This window comes from Carassius gibelio, chromosome B9 (genome assembly GCF_023724105.1).
Source record: "Carassius gibelio isolate Cgi1373 ecotype wild population from Czech Republic chromosome B9, carGib1.2-hapl.c, whole genome shotgun sequence".
NCBI lineage: Eukaryota > Metazoa > Chordata > Actinopteri > Cypriniformes > Cyprinidae > Carassius > Carassius gibelio.
In genome coordinates, this window is record NC_068404.1 from 17895246 (window position 1) to 17920870 (window position 25625).

The window sequence follows — 25625 nt, forward strand, 5'->3', positions numbered from 1 at the left end:
TTTGCAAAATCATAAATATGGTACAATACAAAACATATAAACTGATTAATGAATGATTTTAGCATGAAAGCTTACATGGAGAGAGCATGTGGCATGCTGTGTGTATTGCTGGACTTGGCACAAATTCAAATCATTTAAAATATATTGATGGGATGATAGAGCCTACCAATTGTTTTAAAATAAGTTTAATTAATTATATGGCACTTAACCAGTATCAGCATTTTCTGAGAAATTCACCAAAATGAGGACTTTGTGTCTATTATATTACGATTTTTTTTTGTCATATAGTTTGAGTTTTGTGCACGCTATTACTTTTATTACAATTATTATTATTATTATTATTTTAAATCTCTTTAAATACAGATTTTAGAAATGCCCAAATGCAAATGTTGATACTGATGAGCTGATAATTGTTTGTATATGAATGTTAATAACTGATACATGGCTGATATTTAAGAAAATATTAAAATGTAAAAATAAAAATTAAAAATGTAAAATAAAATAAAATTGAATATTAGTTTTGAGGTTCTGCTAAAATGTATTACTGTATTTTCCGGACTATACGTCACAATTTTTTTTCATAGTTTGGCTGGTCCTGCGACTTATAGTCAGATGCGACTTATTTATCAAAATTAATTTGACATGAACCGAGAGAAATGAACCAAGAGAAAACACTACCATCTCCAGCCGCGAGAGGGTGCTCTATGTTGCTCAGTTCTCCTGTAGTCTACACTGAAAACATAGAGCGCCCTCTCGCGGCTGGAGATGGTAGTGTTTTCTCTTGGTTCATTTCTCTCGGTTCATGTAGACGGTAATGTTTTCTCTTGGTTCTTGGTTCTAAATAAATGCGACTTATAGTCCCGTGCAACTTATATACGTTTTTTTCCTCATCTTTACGTATTTTTGGACTGGTGCGACATATACTCAGGTGCGACTTATAGTCCAAAAATACGGTTTTATATATATATATATATATATATATATATATATATATATATATATATATATTTATATATATATATATATTAGGGGTGTAACGATACGCGTATTCGTATTGAACCGTTCGGTACGACGCTTTCGGTTCGGTACGCGGTACGCATTATGTATACCGAACGGTTCGTTGGAGTAATTAATTATATTTGAAAAAAAAAAAAAAAGAGAGAGAGAGAAATATAATGATATGCGTTCAAAAAGGTAGCCCAATAACCCAAACAACGTAACAGGCAACGCCCCTGACACTCCCGAAGAAGAAAAAAACACCATCTTATATGTTTATGTTAGGCTACTCAGCAGGCGCTCGCTCACTCAGTACGCGCTGAAGGCTCGTTGCAAAATAGCCAATGCGTTTAACAGACTAGAAATGAGAAGATCCTCCAATAACCAACAGGTCTGGTGTTTGGGTGCACTTTGGATTCCCTTTAAGCTATAATGGTGATGGCAAGAGAGTGGTGGATAAAAAAACAACGGTATGTCGCATCTGCAACATGACAGGGTACACCAGCGGGAATAAAAAAAAAAAAAAAAAAAACACCAGCGGGAATATCTGGGATATATGCGTCAGTACTATCTGGGAAAAGACGAAAAAAAGGAGAAACATGCACGCAGCAAACTATCCCTGCAGCATTTAGAAACTATAGCTTACAGGGAATCCAACCCAAACACCAGACCTGTTGGTTATTTTAGGATCTTATATTTCTGGTCTGTTAAAGGCATTCGACATTTTGCAACGAGCCTTCAGCGCGTGCTGAGTGAGCGAGCGCCTTAGGGGCCGTTCACATATCGTGCCTAAAAACGCATGGAAAACGCTAAGCACGTCTTTCTCCTCCTTTCCAAAGCGCTTGGGCAGAAGCGCTCATGAGGCGTCTGTCTTTGCTAAGCAACAATGACGTGCTCTCTCCATGAGACGCGGAAATTTCAGCGAAGGATAAATGGATTTGCAGCTCTAAAAATCGCTTGCAGTAGCTCTGCTACTAAATTTATTTCAAAATTGCAATCCATATACAACTATGATCAGCTGATCCTTCATCTTGGCTGAGCTCTCAACGTTGTTACGGGAAAGGATGAAGCTGATTGGTTAGTTCTTGTCACATGACCCGCGGTGCGCTTGCGGCATTCTGAAAAGTTGAGATGTTTTTACATTTTGCTGTATCTAAAACGTATCGAACCGAACCGAACCGAACCGTGACATCAGTGTATCGTATCGAACCGAACCGTGAATTTTGTGAACCGTTACACCCCTAATATATATATATATATATATATATATATATATATATATAATAGTTGAATTTATTGATTAAATTCATTAGTGTTTATTATAGATTTTAAGCTACCATTATATGGCAGCAAAAGTAATCCAATGTAAAAATAGGTGGTAATGAACATGAATAGTTAAATATCCAATATTAGACAAGATATAGCCAATATTAAAATATATATTTAAAAATGTAAAATAAAAAGGATATATCCAATGTTGTACAGATTTATTGCGCATTTTACAGTTCTGATATCTGATATATTTTATCAGAATTTGAACTTTTCCAGTATTTAAAAAAAAATAAAAAAAAATCTATTTCCTAAGCAAAACATATGCTCTTGAGGAGCTAATCAATACCAAGGAAACTAACAAGATGTGCAAAGGAACAAGGGAAAATATAAACAATGGGGAACACGAACACCTCTAAATAAGAGTCCACGAAACCAAGACAGGGGAACATAGACTGGGATCAATGCAGTTTAGAAGCTCTCATGTGTTCTAGTTTGTGGTTTCCTGACAGTTTTTAAACCTATGGAAAGTAATGTGTATTTGTTGTGGGCCTTTTATGTTTCGGCTCCCTCAGCACCGTTGGTTACACGAGAGTGCGCAGTGTCTCTGAGAGCGAGTCCTACTTCAGTCGCTCATCCTCCTTCCACACCCCCACTTTCCTGAAAACCTTTTACCAGAGCTCCCTCCTGTCGGACAGCGGGAGTCTTAAGAGGTGAGCGAGGGCTTCGGTTACGGGCCGTTCAGTGTCCGTTTCCCCCGGGGGTGCCTGAGGTTCGAGGCGATGGCGTCCGCCTTCTCTGCTCCTGTCTGTTTCTTAACCCAAAGGCTTCAGTCACTTTGTCATCCGTCAAGAAGAACTACTTCTGTAACTCACTCTCTCTTCCTGTCAAAGTTGTCGGACTTTGTCATTGTCCACTGGACACGAGGAATGCATTGTTTGCATGTTGGTGTCTTATTAACTAATGAAAAACAAAAGCATTTCTTCTCTATATTTCATCAAACCGCAAAACTTTCTACTAATCTATACTCCTATTAAGAATAATTTATGCTGTTATGTTGAATAATAATTCAAAATTCATTTTTAAATAATGTTACCAAGTTGGTTTGAAATTTTTTAATGAGCTTTATTTCATCTGTGGTGTTTTGATTTCTGTTTGTACCCGACTCATTTTTAGTTTTTTTTTTTTTTGTTTTTTGTAAATAGTTTAGAAATTGTTCAGGATGGAGGCATTCAAATATTAATTTATGCAAAGAAGGCTTGAAATAATAGGCTTGCATGTCAGGCTGGTTTTAGAGTGGATTATGAGTAGAGATGGACCAGCCTGTCCAGGCTTGGAGAACAACTTAAACCAGCTAAAACTTGCAAAACAAGCTTTACAAAGCTATTTTCAACATTATTAAGCTTTAAGAGATCTTTAATTAAAACTAAACTGCAACTCATCCAGAAATCTTTGAATGTGTAACATCAAGAAACTGACATTAACACAAACCCACATTTACAGTATATTTTAACAACAGTTTGATGTTGTTATTATTTCACCCAAAAATTAACCATTTACACCCTCATGTTGTTCCAAACCTGTATGACTGACTTTCATTTGTGAAACATGCAAGAGGATATACAGTGGAAGTCAGAAAACTGTTTGGTTACCAACATTTTTTAAAATATCTTTTGTGTTCTTGTGTTGGATGAATTATCCTTTTTAAATATATTTTGTCCTAAAACCAGTTAATGGGGTCATATAACGCATTTAACTTTTTCTCAGGGTAAACCAATTTTTCAGTTTTGTTTTACATATCCATTTGCACTCTCTCTGACCCTTAACAAAGCTCCTCCAGTGAACTGAATTTATAGCAGTGGTTGTCAAGGGCGAGTGTATTAGGATAGAGAACATACAGTGAAGCCATGTGTGGAATATAGACTCCCTCCCAAGGGTCTCTTTAAAGGACAATACTGTTTGACCAGGCTTTTGTGTGAGTGGGTTGGTCTACGAGCGCTCCTTCATCTGAACAACAGCCACCTTGGACTCGCTTGGACTCGCTGCTGTTCCTCGATGTGTATTCGCCATTCATTTGTTTGACATGGTGGGCTGTAATGATCCAGTGAGTGCACTGAAAGGAGGAGATAACATTTAAAATGTCACATCCTTGGCCCTGCTCTGTTTTCTACAAATTGGAGAGAAGGTCTTTCTCTGTGTGTTGAATGTCACCAGCTGTCTCTTCTAATTGAATGTGCAGCACACCTGCCGGTGTGGCGGTCTGGGTTAGTCCATTTCTTTAGCCAGCGTTTAATGCATAACATTCAAACCCGTTTCACACTTTAATTAACTCTCACTCATCTGAAGTGTCCTTGTGTATTGTTTTGGTTTCTAAGTGAAGAGAGCGGTACAGGGAAAAAAGACTGAGGCTGAGACTAGCAGGATAAAACCGATTTGAATAGACTTTAAGCAAATTTTGTTTCTGACTTTGATATTTCAGCTCTTTGTAAAAAAATTTATATAATGGAAAATAGGTTTTATACACACATATATATTAAGCACACACAAATATTACACAGCAGACCTTTTTTTCAACATTGGCAATCAGCATATTAAAATAATTTCAGAAGGAACATGACACTGAAAACTGGAGTAAAGGCTGTATTCATGTATTTATTCATTTATTTGTACATAAGTTGCCTGAATGTTTTGTATTGATTGGTAGTGAAAAGTTCTAAAGAATGATTTGTGTAAAGTTCCTGTGTGTATTCTTCAGCAATTCCTCATTCTGTCCACTTCCTAAACGTTTCCTCTTTGTTTAAAACAGGTAATCTGTGTTTTATGTACTTTATGCATGAATCTAATTAACATCTTTTATGACCGTCTGAATGCAATACTTGTTATTGCTTATGAGCTTTTGCTTCTATGTTACACAAGTCTGTGTTGTGTATTAACTTATAACTGGTTTGACCACCTGTTTTGAGAATACACAGCCAAAAAATGTTGCTTTTCTACCCATTTGAATAAGCATATCTTGTTTTGTTTCTGTGCAGTGGTAATGGAGAGGGCAGGAAGAGGTCTCTGTCAGGCTGTAGCACCGATTCTTTGACCTTGGTGCCTCCACGCAGAGTTTCTTGGCGCCAGAAGATCTTCCTAAGGGTGGCGTCACCCATGAACAAACCCTGTGCCTCTATGCAACACGTGGGTGGGTGTACATGCTTTAGCGCACACACAGACAGGTGCAACATTACACCCTGTTCTCCTAGCAGTCTATTTATAGTCAACGTTGCAGGAGAAATCATTGTTCTGCAAGCTTTAGAACTTCCAAGATAATTCTCCCTTTTACTGAGATTCAAGAAAAGAAAGTCTAACCATGGTATATATTAGGGCTGTCAAATCGATTCATCACAGAAACTGCATCCAAAATAAGTTTGTGTTTACATTATGTACGTATGTGTGTGTACTGTTTGTTTTTATGTATATATTTGTTTTATATGTATATATAAATACACACACACATGTATATATTTAAGAAAAAAAAATATACGTAATTGTGTACGATTTATTATATAAATATATGTACTTAAATACATACATGTATGTGTATGTGTGTGTATACACATATAAATATACACAGTACTACACACATATATATTAAACTTTAAAAGTTTATTTTGGATGTGAATAATCGATTTTACAGCCCTATTTTATATGTATATTATACTGTTCATATACAATACGTGTATATATATATATATATATATATATATATATTATATATATATACATAAAAAAAAAATATATATATATATATATATATATATATATATTTTTTTTTTTAATGTATGTAACATTGAATTACCTCATTCTATATTGTATATATTGTATCATGATATACGAATAGTAGTTTATTATGACACTCAGTACAATGGTATTGACAACAATATCATATTAGCACAAGAGTATGTTTCTTTGTCAGGGAAATCACTCAGCATCTGCTGTTTTTCAGACCACATGGATGGCTGGGAGCTGCTGCCACTTTCTCCTCGGGCTTTGAACCAGGATCAAGATCCTCAGGTCAGCCCCCTGTCCCTAGAGCAGGGCCGGCGCAGTCCAGCTGACTACAGGGCCCTGTGGAAGAAAGCCATCCACCAACAGATATTGCTCATCCGCATGGAGAAAGAGAACCAGCGCCTGGAGGGTTAGTGTTTCTAACTCTCTCTTATAATTTAACATTTATGAATTCTAAACCCCTATGAGTTTCCATTAAACACGAAAGGCAATGTATTGTTGATCTTCATTTTACATTATATAAATAAATAAACATGAATGGTGCAGTCAAAAATTTTGAAATTTTTCTGAAGGCGTATAATAGGTTTGTGTGAAAAACAGATCAAAATATAACTTGTTACTCAATGATAATCTTACCATGTTGGTTTGGGTTACAAAACACATGAAGTACAATGACATTTGGTGTCTTGGACATCATGTAAATAATAGTAAATCAACACTGAAGATTAGTTTAAAACCTCTTATTGTGTTAAAATCTCTTATTGTGTTGCACATAAGTCACTAATGTTTGTAACGACATGAGGGTGGCTAAATAATGACCAAAATGTCCTTTCTTTTTATTTAGGTGAATAATCCCTTTAAACAGTTGCTATACTGTAGCTCAAACATGGGACTAGCAATGCCAAGATTAATGGGTTTGATTCCAAGGGAATGCATGAACTGTTAAAATAAACTTTTATAAAAAAGTTAACAAAATGAAACTTGAGAGCAGTTTAATTCACTATATAAAAGTTTCAGTTGCATAAAAACCTACAGCATTAGTTCAGTATTTATGGGACATTATGGAGTCACAGTAAAGGGTGTTTCCTTGCGTCACCGTCTGATTAGACTGTTGTTATTTTTTGCCCTGGCCTTATTTTTAGAGGGGCAAGTGCCACTGCCTGTATTTTACGTTCTGGGGGAAAGTTAATTATAGATGGGAATGTCTGGATGACGGTCACCTTCTTCAAGAGTGCACTTGCAGTTCTGTGACCACTAGGCTACATAATCAGCCTTTAATTAATTATTTTATTTTTTATTTTTTATTGTTTGAGTCTCTTTAACTCATTCTAAAAGGTTAATATTGTATATAAGTTTAACTTTTTTTTTTTAGCAAAGCTTTGTGAAATATTGCCCTCTGTTGGCCAAACTGCATTACACAAAAGAGTCAAGTCACTTCCTTTACCTTTTTTTTGTCTTTTTTTTCTTTGTGCTGTTGGATGGGCCGAACTGAATAAACATATTTGAGTAGAAGGTAAGAATATATACAGCCAAGACATTGATGTCTCGCCTGAGCAGGCTGCACTTAAAGCAGTTGTTGGCATGTTGTCATTGTTTGGCTGTAACATAGTATAAAAACCAGCATGAGGCAGATAGCTACATGTTCTCAAGTGCAGATAAATAATAACAGTTGGCTTTTAGGATATAATTTCCTGCTGTCAAGTGCAATAGTTGTGGAGGTGCACCTTCTAACAGAGCGTAGTCTTTTTTTTTATCTGCATGTTCATGTATGCTTTTACTTTGGAGAGTACAAATATGTTGTGATGCTTTGTTAAGGTTACTTTAAAAGGCCATGCCATTCTGAAACTTGTCTAAAGTTGCTATGGAAACTTGTGGTGCAGTTATCCCAAAATATGAGCAGCATGCTACAGTTTATTGGCAGTGATGCATGTTTGCCTGAGTAGCTTTCATTGTACATGCATTGCTATAAACCCACCTTCTATTTGATTTTACACACTGAAACGGATCAAATGATCATATGCATGACAGTGATGAATGGTTAGTGGTTCTGATTTTGCTTGAGGCCCAGATTTTACACCGAACATTAAGCTGTAATCTGACACTATACAAAAACCGCAAATAAAGAAATGTTTTTTGAATAATGTGATGAATGTCTCATTTTATATGAATTATACATATGTTAAGAACATATTTTTATTAAGTTCTTAAAACAACCTGATGAATGGCATTTTATTCTGAATCATATTGATATAAAATAGGAATCATTTTGAATGCAATTTAAATTGCATTTAGCATTGTTTTCCTCTTATGTCCACATTAATTTTAAACCTCACTTTTTCTTTTTCCTGCAGCCAGCCGTGATGAATTGCACATTCGTAAAATGAAGCTGGACTACCAGGAAGTGTGTCCATGCTCAAAAGAGGTGCAGGCCCTTTGGGACAGGAAGTTGAGTAGTCCCTGCCGCACTAAAGTACAGTGGGACAAAGAAGAGATCCACAGTGCTGTATGTCAAGGTATTAACTGTTTACTTCCATCAATAAAACCATCAAAAAGGCTTTGGTTTGCATAAAAATTTTTGTTTCACTGTTTCAACATTCAGTAATTTTGGATCAGTAAGATTTTAATGTCTTTTTATTTTTATTTTTTCAAAGAAGTCTCTTATGCTCACCAAATCAAACAATAATAATAATGGGAAATATTACTACAATTTACAATCAATATGATTTAATAATTTATTCCTGTGACAGTATCTGAATTTAACAGCCATTACAGATTTCTTATGATTAGTGTTGAAAGTAGTTGTAGTTCCAGGATAGTAGATGAATATACAGTTCAAAAGATTATTTTAAATACAATTTTTTTTTGTTACATTTGAAATAGTAATTTCCTTTGTAGAGCTATAATGTAAAAACCTTTTAAAAATTTGTACCGTATTTTCCGCACTATAAGGCGCACCTTCAATGAATGGCCTACTTAAGGACTGTTTTCATATATATAGGGCGCATAGAATAGAACATACTGCAGTCAAATGTTGACTGGGTTTGCTTTATGCATCCACTAGATGGAGCTGTGCTAAAGGGAATGTCAACATTTTGACAGAGCACCTTGATCCATATATAAGGCGCTCCGGATTATAAGGCGCACTGTCGTGTTTTGAGAAAAATTTTCACCTTATAGTGCGGAAAATACGATAATTTCTAAAATTTCTTAAAAATCAGTTTGATCAAGTGAATGTGTTGTGCTAATAAACATATTGACTTTTGACTAGTGGTGCATACATAATTGTAGATGCTTACATTTGCATGTGAAATTGTTTTGCTATTTTTCTCAACCCTTAGAGTTCCTCACTCTGTTAGTTTGTATGTGTGTAGGTGTCCCCAAAAGTCGGCGAGGTGAAGTGTGGCTCCTGCTCTCTCAGCAGTATCGTTTGCATCACCGTCTGCCGCAGCGGCAGCAGCCCCCTGAAACCCCTTATCAGGATCTCCTCAAACAGCTCACAGCACAGCAACACTCCATCCTGGTCGACCTCGGTCTGTATCTAACCGAAACACTTATAGTTTGTGCAGCTAATCCACATGCACATCAGACTACTGTTATATTTTTGACCCGGCACATAACTGAAGTGATGTTCCCATTCTTTCTAGGCCGGACATTCCCAACACACCAGTATTTCAGCGCTCAGCTGGGAGCTGGACAGCTATCTCTGTACAATCTCCTGAAGGCCTACTCCCTGCTGGACACGGAGGTGGGCTACTGCCAGGGGATCAGTTTTGTGGCCGGCTTGCTGCTTTTGCACATGAGCGAGGAACAGGCATTCGACACTCTCAAGTTCCTCATGTACGACCTGAGCATTCGCCGACAGTACCGTCCCGACATGATCTCTCTGCAGGTGCGCTGTGTGTCTAGGAGTATCAGTTTTCACTAGTTCATGTTTTCTCTTTCAGAACTGGTATGTTTGCTTATCTGATTACGCCTATTGTGAAATGTAGCAGGACTGGTTTTTGTGACAATTAACGGAATGAGCGGGTGTGTTAATTTGTAGAACTGAATGTTATACGAATTGCCTTTCTGTTGTATTAAAAATTAGATTATTAAAGAGACTGAATAGTGAATAGTACTTTTAACACATTTGTTTAATATTATGTCCATTTTAGTTACCATAGTGGCTTAAAAAGCTTTGATTGACATGTTTGGCCAGTTAAATACTACTCAATTTTTCTCACGTCTCTTTTGTCGGACACTTTAATTTTGAATATAAATGAGCAATAAGCAAAACATAAATCTTTCCATATGTGCGTTTTAGTCATCATAGTGTTTATAAAAGCTTGGCTCGCCATGTTTAAATCACATGACCAGCTCAATACCTCTCACTGTCTTGGTAGCACCTCTATTATTGGACATTTTAATAAGTAGGCTAAATTAAGAATAAATACGGTGTTGAATAGGGTATTGTTAAAGGTAGGGTATTGCTGCAAATTGAAATGTTAATGTCACTTACACACCATTAGGTGTCAGTCTAACATTCAAAGCAACTGCTTTATTGGCTGGCAAGGCGTAAATGAAAATGCAAGAAATGTACTTTCAGTGACTGTAAATTTCACATCCTAATTTTGTTACTGGGACCAGAACAGGGAGTATTTTGAATACATTAGACTTCAACACACATTTGCTCTAGCGGTATGCAAACAGCCGTCTCCACCTCTTGTACACTGTTTCCTCCTCAGCTGTTAGTGGTTATTCATCATCAGATGTGCCAATGTTTAATCCCGTGAGAGAGAGCATTTGAGCCGGTTTAAAGTTCACTCCTCTAAGTGTGAGGACTTTATCTTCACTCTCTCTCTGTAGATCCAGATGTACCAGCTGTCCCGACTGTTGCACGACTATCACCGTAACCTGTACACTCACCTGGAGGAGCACGAGATCTGTCCCAGCCTGTACGCCGCACCCTGGTTTCTCACTCTCTTCGCCTCTCAGTTCCCGCTCGGCTTTGTTGCCCGAATATTTGGTAAATTTCACTTCTTACCTAACTAACTTACTCAGACCTAAATGAATGTCTGTGATGGGGTTCAGGTGAACCTTAGGATAGTGGAGAAATGATCTTGTGTGGTAAAATGTATGTATTTCACACATATGTCAAGTATTGTAGCCAATGCATAGCCTTTGACTCTTGTGCATGTATGTGTGCTGTGTGGCAGACCTCCTGTTTGTCCAAGGCACGGAGGTGATTTTTAAGGTGGCCCTGTGTTTGCTGAGCAGCCACGAGGGAGAGATACTGGAGTGTGACTGCTTTGAAAGTATTGTGGACTACCTTAAATCCACCATCCCCACCCTCACTCATAGCCAAATGGAAGAGATGATCACTCAGGTAAATTTAAAATGGAAACATTTCCTGCTAAATGTCTGCGGGGTTGTGTTAATGATTTATTTCTTCCAAAAAAAGAGACACTTTTTTTAAATTTAAGAACTCATGTTACTCTGGCAGCTGGCACATAACTGTGGACATTTTTTGAATATCAAGATTTTCATATGAAATGTCCAAATAATTTTTTTTAAAGGGGTGGTTGATTGCGATTTCACCTTTTTAACGTTGGTTAGTTTGTAATGTTGCTGTTTAAGCATAAACAATATCTGCAAAGTTATGAAGCTGAAAGATCAATGCAAATGGGGATATGTCTTTTAAAATTCTGGCAGTTTAATGCCTACAAAAACGACTTGTAGGGACTACAATGAGTTACTTCCCGGGTTCGTGATGTAACAAACGGGGAAAAGACAGGAAAGGGGGTTGGGGCCATGCTGCGTTGCTTTAAAAAAGAGAAAGAGAAAACTAGAGGTGCATGTAAAAATCCATTCCTATAAGAATCTTGATTCTGTCTTCTAATGATTCTAATGGATTCACAAGTTTCAAAATCCCTGTTCCTCACGCCCCCCTGCTCTGCATCTCTCTCTCTCTCTCTCTCTCTCTCTCCCTCCCTCCCTAATTTAGCTCAGCTAAAAGCTAACATAAGTAGTAGCATTTACAAATAACAGTGTAATGTAAAAATATGAGACAACAACAAACAAAAAACATAGGCCTACCATTTAAAAGCCCTGCTTGCACAGGTTCTGCACGATCCTCTTCAATAATATCCTCTGCTTCTCATTCTGCTCAAACTGATAAGCGATATTAATGACGCCGTTGTTTTCAATTTAACCGGAGCACATGCTGCTGAGGTGAGGGGCGGGACGTTTAGAGGTGGTTTAGCCAATCATAACACCCTGGGGTAGCTAACCAATCACAGCCCATCACCTATTTCTGAGGCAGGGCCTTCAAAATGCAGGAAATGATCAGAGTGTTTCTTAGAGAAGGGACAGAACAGTGTGGAATAAAGGTAAATTATGTGAAAAATAATGTCTATATAATAATGTTTTTTTTTTTTTTTTTTAATGAAGCGTTAATACATGTCAGACTGCACCCCATAAACACAATCCAGCCTAGAAAAAAACAGTGAACCATCTCTATAAATATTCATACAATGAATGCAAGTATATAAATAATATGTTATTTTAGCATAATTTATATACTATTACAGTATTTAATATTTCAGTTTTATTTTTAGCAATTTTAGTTTGTTAGATAGCTTCAGTAATTTTAATAAAGTAATATTTTAGTAATGTCATTTTAATATTTTTTCTTAGTTCACTTTTAGTACTTATAGCTTAAATGTATTTACATTTACATATAAACGTTTAAAATTTTCTAGTTATTATCTTATAAAATTATCTAGTATTTATATTGTATTAACTTCAGCTGTTTTTTCAGTTACTTAAAATACTTTTTTTAAGTTTTATTTTTACACTGATCAGCCATGATTTTTAACACCCTTGAATGTAAAATATTTTTTTTGTTTTTGAGATGCAAACTGGATACTATTCTGTAAAGTAAGCATATGGCAAAAAGAGATCATGTTACAACTATTTGAAACATTTTTTTATGTATACTGAATATGGCTTCACGTGTGAATTTTTATTATAGTAGACACCACTCAGTGTTTCAAATGCTGCATGCAATACTCTAGAATGCACTCTATTTAACCGCTAGGTGGTGCTACTTGCTTTTCAAAAATCAACAGACTGTTTGGTTGAAAAGAAAATTCATTGTCTAGAATTTTTATTTGACAGTTTATGTTTATATTTGGATTTATTTTATATAAAGGTATGTGTGTGAGTCTCAGATAGCATTTCATTTTAATGAATGTGCCATTTTCTTTAAAAATAATATATCTGTATGAAATGTGGTTTGCAGGCAATCGAGATGGACATCTCCAAGCAGCTGCATGCGTATGAAGTGGAGTACCACGTCCTGCAGGATGAGCTGGCAGATGCTCCTCCACCTTTAGAGGACTCCGATAGGCTAGATAAACTGGAGAAAGCTAATGCCCAGCTCAAGAAACAGAACATGGACTTACTAGAGAAACTGCAGGTAGATGTACTACAATATTAAAGCAGAACACAAGTAGTGGTTTGAAAAGCAGGCGAGGGTTTTGTTCCTTTATTGCCAGTGTGTGGAAGCACAGAACAAAAGACAAACAGCTTGAAACCTAAGATCTTTACAGATGCAACTCTCAGTTTACTACCAAAGAATATAAAAAAGGAATTTTGGTTCAGTGTTTTACATTCAACCGTACGATTTTATGAATGTGGGGGAATTAATTATCCTTGAAACTTCATTAGTGTAAGCATGTAACGTCACAACTTGCTTATATCCCACTCATAGTTGTTCCTGAAAACAACCTGTTGCTTAAAATAAGCAAAACTAACAGTTACTAATAGTATTAGTTGAATCACTGGACCTGACTCACTTAACCTAACTTTACTGCACTGTTCCCATTTTTGTTATTTTTGCCAGAATTTTTCATTTTTCTATTCCCAGGAATTTGGAATTCCCAGTTGGCACATGTAGCTGTGAACAGTTTTTGAATATCAAGATTTTCATATGAAATGACCAAATTATTATTATTGTTTTTAAAGGGGTGATGTATTTAATATGGTCTACAGTGTGACCAAATTATTTTGTTTTAATTTTCATACCATGAATGTAAGTATATAAATAATATCAGCCATAGGTTTGCTGAATTACATTTTAAAAAATATATTAAAATAAAAAACATTTATTTTAAATTGTAATAATATTTCAAAAAATGTTTTAAATGTATTTTAATCGGATAAATGAATCAAGACTTCTTTCAAAAACATTTTTTACCTACCCCAAGCTACCTCAACAGTAGTGTATATGGTTACATTAAAAATTGTGCATAGTTACTGCACAAGATTCATTCTCATGTTTGGCTTTCTTATTAACAGTCGGCTCGTTTGAAGATTCAGACGTTGGAGAGCAGCGTAGAGAGCTTCCTTTCACGCGAGAGCAAGATGAAGCACCTGATCCGTTCTCTGGAACAAGAGAAAGCTTCCTACCAAAAGACCATTGAGCGCATGCGTAGCAGTTTGACATCGGATGCCATGACTGATGTGGAGATGACCCAACTCAAGTCCAGCACCAACGGGAAAGCCAAAGAAACTGCCTGCAAAAAGCCTTGAATCCCCATCCTACTCACTGATGCATCATATAGGTACATCAGTAGGGAGTTAGCCTGCTTCTTCATCTTTTGTGTTCCCATCATGCTAATTGAGAGATATGGGAACGTTTGACGCCTTTCAGCCTCACAGAGAAAACTTGAAAACAAACGAAAGTGCTTTCTTTCCATAGAGCTGCACAACTTGTGCATTAATGTCCATGTGTGATAATACGCTCACTGTGAAGGTTTATTTTTGACCTGGCACTCCGAACCAGGTGTTTGGAGGAAACCAAATATTTACCAGTTCAAACTTTTTGCTTAAATTGCTTCACCTAAAGTGCAGGCAGGAAGTGAAACCATGTGCTGCTGGGTTTCCTCTGCAACTTACAAACAGTCCTGCTGTCCAGACTGTCCAGTTTGAGCAAATGGACTTCAAGCGAATCACTGTCTAAAAACATGAAGAGTAATTTGTCTTCAAACCATCGTCTTCGATATTGCACAGTGTGCCTGACGAATGTTGTGTTGGATACAATGCCATAATAATGTGCGTGTGCAATCTTTGAAATGCAGTGTGCAATGGTCGCCCGGGCATTAAAAAAAAAATCCCACAATCCATTGGGGATTTTACCATTGTTTGGGTTTCTTTTCAAATGATCACTTGTTTTTTGTGTGGCACCAACTGTCCTTGACATCTGCACAAATATTTTTGTAGTGTTTAAGAGTGCAGGGGTCTTGACTTGTGTCAGAATATTCCTCTGCTGTGGAGAGCGGCTCACAAAAGATCTGTTATGATGATGAGAATCTGTCAGAACTTATATAGATATCAATATCACATGCTATAGCATTGTATTTCATTCACTTTTTGTCAGACATTTGTACTACAGGTTTTATGTGATGCTAGTTCATTTTGGCCTTGGGATATAAAACGACAGATTAAACATTGGTTAAAACCACCTGTTCAGCTTGATGTTGGCCAGATATGATTGTATATATACCGTAATAAAAATGACACTGGTCGATCATCTAACAACAAGAATGTGAAGCTAAAGCAGGAATATCTACTTGAACACTCGTTGTTGTTTGTCTGTTTTCATATGATCTACGTTTGTCTTCACTACACCGATCAGAACCTGCCTCGTTTTGACAGTTTAATGAATGAATCACAATTGTTGGTAGATGATAAACTCTAATGTAAGTGTTGTTAAATGTGTGCAAGAGCTTCTTCCTGCTATTTTATGTTCGAGTGAACATAATATGGCAAAAAGTAACATTAAGAAGTGCAGGCCTGGTGGGGTTACCAATGCCTTGAATATGATCAGCTGATCAGCTTTCTTTTAGATATTGATTGTTTTTGGAATAATTGTAATGTTTTGACATTGCAAATTGAAAAGACTTGCATATGAAAGAGTCAAAACATACGCACGATTAATCAAGGGCCACAAATACTGTTCATCACCTGTTCAGAGGAGGTACATTCTAGCAATACACTGAAAGTTTAACAGTGTGAAGGATGAGGGACATGATTCATCGTGCAAGTTTTCAATATTTCTCAATGCTATATTCAAATAGTATGTCTTCATACAAAAAAAAAAAAAGACATAAAGCAAATGATCTGATGATGTGTTTGATACATCAGTCATTCTTTTTCATACTTTGTTCAATGTGCCAAAACTTGTTGATCATTACATCACGTTTCCATTGTCACATGCTGCCGAAGTTTTGTTGCACTACATTTTTTGTTTGCAATGAATCTTTGGTCACCATTGAAGGTGTGTGTGCAGTGTGCAAACAATGTCTTGATGCTTTCTTTTGTTTAGACTGAGTTGTCAGTCCTCTATACTCCATTAAAATCAACTTTTTATACCTCTGTTTCCGTTTATTGTTATTATTAGTTGTTCTTGCCAAGTTAAGCATTCTGTAAAACCTACACTGGCGGAAGGACACAAGTCATGAGAGAGGAGGCTTTTGACTGGGGTCAGTAAGCTAACTCCTAGCAACCACATTACAAGTGCTCAAATCATTCAGAACATCATAGCAACACACTGGCAATCACAATGCACATTTATTTAGTATTATATGTAATTAAATGATGATGCCTGATGATCAAAACTGCCATAGTTATTAATTTTAGTCGTTTACAGTTTATTTGCAATATTTTGGGATGCATGGAAATCTGCCAATAACACTGTGAAATGTCAGTCATACCGGTCAAATAAAAATATTCAGGTCTGGGAAAATATGAATGTGTTGTGCATTTACACCATCTAACAACTGGATAATAATAATAAAAATAATAATAAAAAAACATGATAAAGTGATATTTTAAGTGATTATTATTCTACACTTGCATTAGTTTTTCATCCTAACATTTGTATGAATATGTAATTCCATGCATTACTGTTTGAGGCACCAACACTGTGTATAACAGGATGAGCACCAGAATCCCTTTAAGACCTAAAATGATGACATACTTGAGCCAGTTTGCATTATTGTTTTCTTGACTGTCTGGTTAACAGAGCCTCCTACAAACAGTGCTTGAATTTGAAATTGAGCCCTATGGTTGTTCCCTTGACCGGAGGCTGTTAAACAGCAGGTCTGAGACTCCAGTCATGCGGAGTTGGCTGAACTTCTCCTTTATCTCAAGGCCAGTATTGGTTTGTAATACCACCACTATTTTGTGATGTAAATTTCACGCTTTTATAATGTTGCCATTGCAGACATGTGATACAACAAGACAGCCTGAAGATGTTTTTGGTTTAGTGAAGTCAACAGGACTGCATATTTCATTGATTGCTCTCTGAGGTGATGTTTGAAAGTCAGTGGTGAATTAAAAGGTTGCCGTTATGTGCCCTGTTGTTATTAATACATATTCAGAGGAGAAATAAAGACGTTCTGCTGGCTTAGTAGGGTATGGGAGAGTGGGAATAATTGTAATGCACAATAACTGAGTCTGAGAGAGTTATGTACAGTAAAAAAAAAAAGCTTTTGGTTTTAGGGTCATAGTTCTATTTACATACTATTATTTATATATTTAATAAAATGTTAATACATTTATTGATTTATTTTGAGATTAAATCATTTAAAATCTAGTCACACATTATTTTGAACACTTATTTCTCCTTTTCCTTCTATTTATTGTTAATTATTTTTTTTTTATTATTGTTAATTATGTTTGTCCTGTTTTGGTAGTAATATAGGCCGGGACTTTAACGCGTTAATTGAGATTAATTAATTACAAAAAAAATAACGCGTTAACTAAGATTAATTAATTACAGAAAAAAAAATTCCCGCGTTTTTAATAACTTATTTTTGCACCGCGGAACGTTTCTCACTGGATGAGTTTCGTCGGACCGATTATACTGAAGCACCAACTAGCGTTCGCATATCACCGGCAGCACATCGAGCCTCAAGTATCACCTCAACGCAAAACATATGGCAGCTAGCAAGGACTTTACACTTTATGTTGAACTATGTATTATTTTGTTGGTGCAACAGTTTATGTTGAACTCTTTATTGTTTTGGCCAAGGTTATTGAGAGTTGGAATTAGTATGTTATGGCCTCTGAAGCAACAGAGAGATGTTTTCTAATAGTCAGTGTTTCCAATGTTCTGAATTGACAGTATTGTGTTTTACTTAAAAAAAAAAACACCTTACAGAAGGTTCCATCACCTATAAGCTTCCTGAATTTCTGAAATGTAATATTTCTAAATTGTTTCTAAATATGCTATTGCTACACTTCATGGCAAAAATTGCACTGGTCTGCTAGACTTGGTTGAACAAAAATAAACAATATTTTGTTGCTTAAGCTTATGTATTCAGTCATTATTCAATGGTATACTATAAATCCATGTGAAAAAAATTACTTCTCACTGTTCTCAGGTCAAATATTTATATGCGATTAAAATGCGATTAATTTCGATTAATTAATTACAAAGCCTCTAATTAATTAGATTAATTTTTTTAATCGAGTCCCGGCCCTATAAAGTAGATAAGAGGCAGATTTAAAAACTATTTTTGTATTTTCTGTATATAATTCAACAGTATGAACAATGACAGTGATACTCTTGTGAATGGATCATCTTTGGAGAGTTTAAATGATGTGTCTTCATTATCAACTTGTCTTTCTGTGCGTACATACAGTCATCATTTAAAAATATATTTGTTTGAGGATGTTTTGTATTGACTAACATTATTATGCACACATAAAATGTAATTATTTTCATTATGGAGCTTTTTCCATTTACTGTTACATTTATCACATACCACTGTTACTAATATATATAGTTATGGCTGTTTACAGTATATAAAAGAGAAAATCTGCCTTTTTGTATTTCTAGTTGAATTCAATCTCAGGCATCTAGAATAATAATAAAAAAAAGATAATAAAAGCTTCACATAATTACATTTTAGACATAAAGTATTATAACTTTAAACTAGAAAGGACTTCAGAGAAAATTTCAGAGAAAAGTGTAAAAGTTTTGCCAAAAAAAAAAAAAAACGGAACAAATAAGTGTTAGGCTGACCTGTGAAAGTGTAATGAAAGTCTGGGTTGATTATGTTCGGCCTGATAAATGTCTACGCTTATGCAAAAGAGCGTCAGTCCTTTCACAACCACATTACTCAGAAGAATTGCAATTTTTGGAACAGAAAGTGGTGATATGTACTCTTACAAGATAGATGGGAAGTTAAGCCCAATTTTCCTGCAGGGAGTAGACAATGACTCATTGGACCAGATGTAGGACCAGCTGAGAGATGGAGACAGAACATTACCCACCCTTCGTTTCGATAAACCTCCTTTTGATGGCGAGGGGATGCAAAAATACCACACTTGGAGCATTGTCACAGCGCTTATCTCTCTCTATGAACAAAAGGCAGCAGCATTCCGTATGTGTTCCCTGGTGAGGGTGTTTCCTGTGGAGGGGAAATGCCTGGACGGATCGTGGAAGTCAGTAGGGGATTGCCGCACAGAGCACTTCCTCTACACAACCTTATCGGTGCTTTTTGTTTAATACCACGTCCATCCTCCCACTCATAGAGATGCACAATAAAGGGCCTTATGTCAAAGGGAGATGGTGTGCTACAAAATACTAGCCATCAAACCACTTTGTATGGGGCATGTTCTCACTCCTCTTATTTCCAGTTTAAACAAAAGAAGATATTTTGAAGAATGTTTAAACTATTTTTGTGTATATATGTCTATGTTAATACATAATTTTGAATGGTCATTAACTGAGAATTTATTTATTTATTTTTTTCGTCAGGCCCTAACTGCATTGCCAAACCTTGACTTGATCACATAGGTCCAAACTGTCAACTTCTTCATGAGCAAAAAAATACAGAAAACCAAAATGCTTTGCAATTTTAGCACAAATTAACAATATTATGCAAGCTTGTCATTATATTAACCATTGTAATGTTTTTTTTCTTTATCCCTTAGTGTCTCCCGTGCTTTGGGACCAGTTTTGGGAGCAGTTTGGGCTCATAGTGGTGGAGGGCTAGCAGGAACTGACAAGCAGTGTTTGGAGGTTAGGCTTCACAGGGGTGTCAGTGTCCTCCAGCCATACTGTATAAGGTGAATCTCACTGCATGGTTTGTGATGAAGTAGACAAGGGTTTGGAGCAGTACAAACTCAAAATGAAAAAAGAGAGAGAGAAAAAAAGTTGCTTTCGAAAGCAACTATTTTGAGATGTCTTTTCATGCTGTAAGCATTCACACACAATATGTGTATACTATATACTAATGCTAACAAGCATCACTTAAATACAACCTTAATGAGTACTTTGATTAGTTTGGTTTTAGAAGGTTACTTCAGGTAAGACAACAAAGGCAAGCTATCATTATTGCTCATATGGTGCTGCTCATAGTGGTTTGGGTTACACTTTATTTTAAGGTCCAGTTCTCATTATTAACAAACCATTAACTACAAATTTTGTCTCTGTAAACAACTAATTTGCTGCTTATTAATAATAAATAAGGTCGTTTTTAAGTTTATTGGAATTAGGGATGTAGAATATGGTCATGCAGAATATGTATTTTATAAATAGGCCTACTAATATACAGCCAATATGTTACTAGACATGCTAATAAGCAACTAGTTAATAGTGAGAATTAGTCCATATAATAAAGTGTTACCATGGTTTGTACTATACTGTATAATACCTCAGGTCATGCAGACAATGAGAGGATAAGTGCATTTTTCCTTTAAGTGATGAGACTTGTGATTAAATGAATATGGTTTTAAAGATGGAGTGTGCATTTTGCTAATATTTAAAAAAGACATCTTCTCTTAGCTGTTACTGTATCCAGGGAACTTTATATAATTTGGTACATTATGAAAATATTAATGTAAAAAAAAGAAAAGAAAAAAAAGGTGGCTCTACTGACTACTGACAATAAGCAACAGCATTGCAACATGTTACTTTAGCATCCAGATAGCAACATGATAAAAACTACCCAGAAGCCCCCAGCAACTGCATAACAAAATATTCAAAACCCTTCATGAACTTGCTGCAAATGTACTAAACACAACCCAGACCCCTCTGGCAACCACATAGAAACATGCTAAAAACCAACCCGAGTCCCATATGGGCTATAGCAAGTGCACAGCAACATACTAAAAACCTCTGAGCAACCGTGTAGCAATGCTATTGCAAACATCCACAGCCCTTCTGTGACTTTTGAACAGGTAAGCACTACTGATTTTCTTTTTCGAAATATAATAATATCTATTTTGCTATCTTCTATTTTGATGTTATTTGAACTTTCTTTTTTGGCAATATCCTGCATTCTTAAATCAGATTTCCTTTTCAAATGCTGAGCCGCTATATTGCTTTATTGTGGTTATTTATGAACTTGTCTCATTCGTAGCTGTGCAGGAATAATGATTCCAGCATTCACAGTAATTTTTTCTATATGAGCTACATTTAATACAAGATGCAATAACAGTTTGAAGACTTCAACATTGTCTTATAATTGTTTAATGATTATATGAACATAGCAATTCTATAGGGTTTTCCACATTTGACATTCCTTACGAAAATTAACCATAGTTTATTAAAATGAAAGTGCAGTACTTATATTTTGTGGCATATTGATTATCATTTGTATAACCATAGTTTTACTACAAATACTATGATTAAACTATGATTAGTGAAGCAAAACCATGGTTAATTCGTGGTTACCATGGTATAACTATAGGAACCATGTTTTTTTTTTTTTTGGTTTTATTTATAATAAAAGTGAGTGATTGTGTGACAAGTCTCGGTTAAACTTATGCATCACGTATAAGGCTAATGGGTTTTATTTTATTTTTATTTTTTTATAATAAAAAGAATAAAGAATGTAAAGGACTGTTATTCAGTTTGTCCTGAATGGACTTTTTTACAAAGGTAAATGGCCCTTTCTTCTGTCCAACTGATGAGTTTTCCAGCACTTTTTGCCATTTTCTCCTCAAACACTAAAACTACTGTTTATACAAAATGCGTATTAAAAGTTTTGCATAAACATCAACCAACCAATCAAAATGATGTGCATTTCCCATGCAATTTCCGTCCCCCGAAAACTGGCTGCAAGCTCGCATAATTTTTTGAGGACAATGCCTACATATCAAAATAGAACCGAGTCCCCTGCTGTATATTCAATAATGCGCTACACTCAGATATGGGTCGAAAAAACAGCACCACCTATTTATTAAGCATCATGTTTGTGTGTCTACACTGCACATTCAAACATGCACACTGATAACAGTGGTTGCTCAAGATTTAGGGGTTGTGCTGTGTTTGGAAATTGTACACTGAGGCCAGGTGACAGAGGTGTGCAGACAGCTGTAGGGGGCTGGCGTTACCGAGGCGCAGGTGTACTGTGTCTGGCCTTGAGAGCGAGGTAGAATCTGCCCACATCCCAGAGGGGCTCGTCCCCACTTCCTCATTCAATCTCCACTGACTCTAATATCCCCATTTACTTTATCTGCTATGCACAGGCACTGAATGCTATTGAAAAAAATCATAGGGATAGTCATATAGATATACATCTGTCCATTTATTTAGGTATATATTTTATACATCTGTCAGGAATCTGCAGCAGCTCATTAGATTATCAGTATGGGCATTTCACAGTCACAGCACGTTTTAGAAGCAGAAGACAGATGCTCAAACACAAAAAGAATTCCTCCTTGATATGTATCACAGCAGACAATGTGTTTTTTTGAATGCAATCAGTGTTTATCCTAGTGTACCTGTCAAGGCTCCTTTCCTGCCTGGAGGCCATTTGCAAGCCACACTTCCACTTTCATCCCCCAGCTGCCGGGCGAGCGTGCAGCTAATCCCAAAAGACCAGCTGCAACGTCCCCGGGAAAATCACTGGGTTTACCTGATCTAGCACTGAATTAATCTCCTTCCCCTCTGGGATGGGAACAAAGCACAGTTTGGTCCAGGAGGGACAGTGAGAGCGAGGAGGGAGGTTCCATGCACGTCCTCGGCATTGCACAACGCTTACACCCCCTCCCAGCTGGTGCTGCCTATGCCACCATGTATCACATCTCCCAAAAAATGCTGCTTTTAGCTATTTTGCTCCTCTTTATTATTAATTTTTTTTTTTTTTTTAGGAAACTCACTCTATAAGGGGAACAGAATGAGCAATTTTAGTTTACTGTAGTAAAATAGCATAAAATGTTATGTCACTGTGGTATATTGATGAGAACCACCTCAGTATAATAATTAGCTGAATCCTTCACTTCATTGTGGGATCAGATCACCTTCTAAGTACAAAGCTGCCAACACGATGATACCTTTAAAGATATCTATATCAGAAGTTATTTTATGGACAGTAGCAGAGATATGATAAGAGGGAAAGTATGAATAACATATAATTTATTTGTTAAAAAATAAATAAAGTTGCCAGGGAATTGCGCTGACGAAGAAAATGAAGAAAAGCAAGACAGTTTGCAGGTCAGGAAAATTAGGTTTGTCATGTAGACAGCAAGATATTTTTTTAATTTATAATTTATTTTTTTATAATTTTATTTAGCTAGCATTTCGCATTTTATTTGTTTTTCTGAACTTTCTACTTTTCATCTATGATCAAAATAATAATAGATGTTTTGCAAGCACCAAATCGACATATTAAAATGATTTCTAAAGGATCATGTGAGACTAAAGACTGGAATAAACTTTGGGGAGGTTACTTTAGCAATGTGATATGTTACAGATTACAAGTGGTTAACCTATTGAAAATGTAACAAGTAGTGTAATAAGTACGTAATTTAACTGATTACATTTGATTATTTTTTTTAATTTTTAATGGATGTTTTCAACCGTAAATCAGCTAATCAACTCTGAGACAGGTTGTAGCCTAAAGCTTTCAGCAACAATGTGGATAGATTTAATTGGCACTTCAAATTCCAACAATAAAACCAATCAAAAACAGGCAAAGCAACAAATTAATACCATTCAACATATCCTAGCTTTTTACATAAACTATTCAGATGTAACCCCCTTTCAACTGTAATTTAATTACATATTTTTGTCTTATAACCAATTACAGTTACATTTAATTAAATTACATAACACCGTTACATGCAACCAGTTACTCCCCAACACTGCTCTTTTATATATATATATATATATATATATATATATATATATATATATATATATATTTGAGCATATTTAAATCCATTCCTCAGATTCCCCTCCAAAATCAGCACAGAAAATTTGATTCCACAAAGTCCGTCTGGGTCTGATTAAAAGTAGGGAAAAATATAGGTATTCTTTCAGCCATAAATCTCACTGTTTATTAGGGGGAAAGAGACACATGATACATATCGGCTTGGCAACATGTATGTTTTTACACTGACATCAACAATAACCTTAATGACTTCATCCTAATGAAAATCAATTTTCTAGCTGAGGTAAGTTTTCATGACAAATAGGACCTGATCCCAAAAGACAGACATGGAATATTCTATCTACTCCCTTTTTAATCAAATTATCCTTTCACCAAACCAGATCAAGACCCATTGTTTACACAGACAAAAAAACTAAAGAGAAAGAAGCATGTTTTGTTTGCAAAAAAATATAAAAAATCCTGCTTTGACAACCTTTGAGGGTGGAGGTCAACTCTGGGGACTATCAGTGAGGGGCGTTATGGGTGTGAAGCAACACTGACATCATAGATACATCCTCAACGGTGTGGAAGTGGGCAGAGAGAGAAAGAACTGGCCAAAACCACACTCTTTTTACGTCTGTGATGACCTCAATGAAAACAGTGTGATGAGTGGAGACACTCTCCACCAGCAAAGCAAACATTCGACTGGGGGCTGCTCTTGTGTGTCTTTGGATGGGCGAATGGCTGCCAAATATTTGTTTTTCTGCCCTGTTCCTTTCTACATGGGTCCAGCCACTGCTGATAGACTGTTGCTCGTCACCCACGTCGGATGTCTGGATTGAACTTTGCTTTGGGAGGAGCAGTATTAAAGGCCTGTTTTGAAGTCCTTTGAGTGGCCCATCTGTTTGAAAACAAGGTGCAACGATCGTGTGGACAAACTCGCGCAAGCTCTGCTGAGCAGACAGAATTGTGCAGAAGAGTGCAACCATGGACACACCCTCAATTAATTTCACAACCCACCTACATCTCATAGTGCTGACACCACACCCTTCTAACTAATAACAAACCCCCTCCACCCTTACACCACAACTCAGCAGCCCTCGTCATGCTCACACAAACACCCCATATCTTACACTTTTTTGGGCCTTTAAGATCACTGAGGTTGCTGTGGACAGATGCTGAACTTTCCAGATGAGGTTTCTAGAGAAAGCACTGAGGCGTAATGGTTAGGCTCACTTAGGTTTCACGTATCTGGCTAACAGCCCATGTGCTTGCTCTATCTTTCCCTCCCTCTGTTTATCTTTATTTCACTCTCTCACTTTCTCCACCCCAGACCAGTTACTTTCTATTTCTGAAGGAGCAACCAGCGCCATCAAGCACTATTTATAAGAGGGATGAGAGAGGTGATTTATAGGGCATTAAGTGGTGCTACTC

General features: G+C 36.2%; 1 protein-coding gene across 8 annotated transcripts in view; it reads left to right on the forward strand.

Moving 5' to 3' along the window:
• The window catches only part of LOC127965221 (TBC1 domain family member 4), a 31328-nt gene extending 14877 nt beyond the window's left edge, over nucleotides 1-16451 (forward strand). For 6 of the 8 annotated variants that reach the window (XM_052565900.1, XM_052565902.1, XM_052565901.1 and 3 more), the window contains 10 exons: nucleotides 2841-2978; nucleotides 5298-5449; nucleotides 6254-6445; nucleotides 8388-8549; nucleotides 9408-9566; nucleotides 9681-9925; nucleotides 10882-11041; nucleotides 11232-11401; nucleotides 13319-13495; nucleotides 14377-16451. In XM_052565900.1, coding sequence (XP_052421860.1) covers nucleotides 2841-2978; nucleotides 5298-5449; nucleotides 6254-6445; nucleotides 8388-8549; nucleotides 9408-9566; nucleotides 9681-9925; nucleotides 10882-11041; nucleotides 11232-11401; nucleotides 13319-13495; nucleotides 14377-14610 — 1789 coding nt within the window. In that variant the 3' untranslated portion in view covers nucleotides 14611-16451. The remainder of the gene's footprint in view (nucleotides 1-2840; nucleotides 2979-5297; nucleotides 5450-6253; nucleotides 6446-8387; nucleotides 8550-9407; nucleotides 9567-9680; nucleotides 9926-10881; nucleotides 11042-11231; nucleotides 11402-13318; nucleotides 13496-14376) is intronic. The other 2 variants (XM_052565904.1, XM_052565905.1) reach the window with 1 other exon arrangement.
• Nucleotides 16452-25625: the final 9174 nt, after the last annotated feature.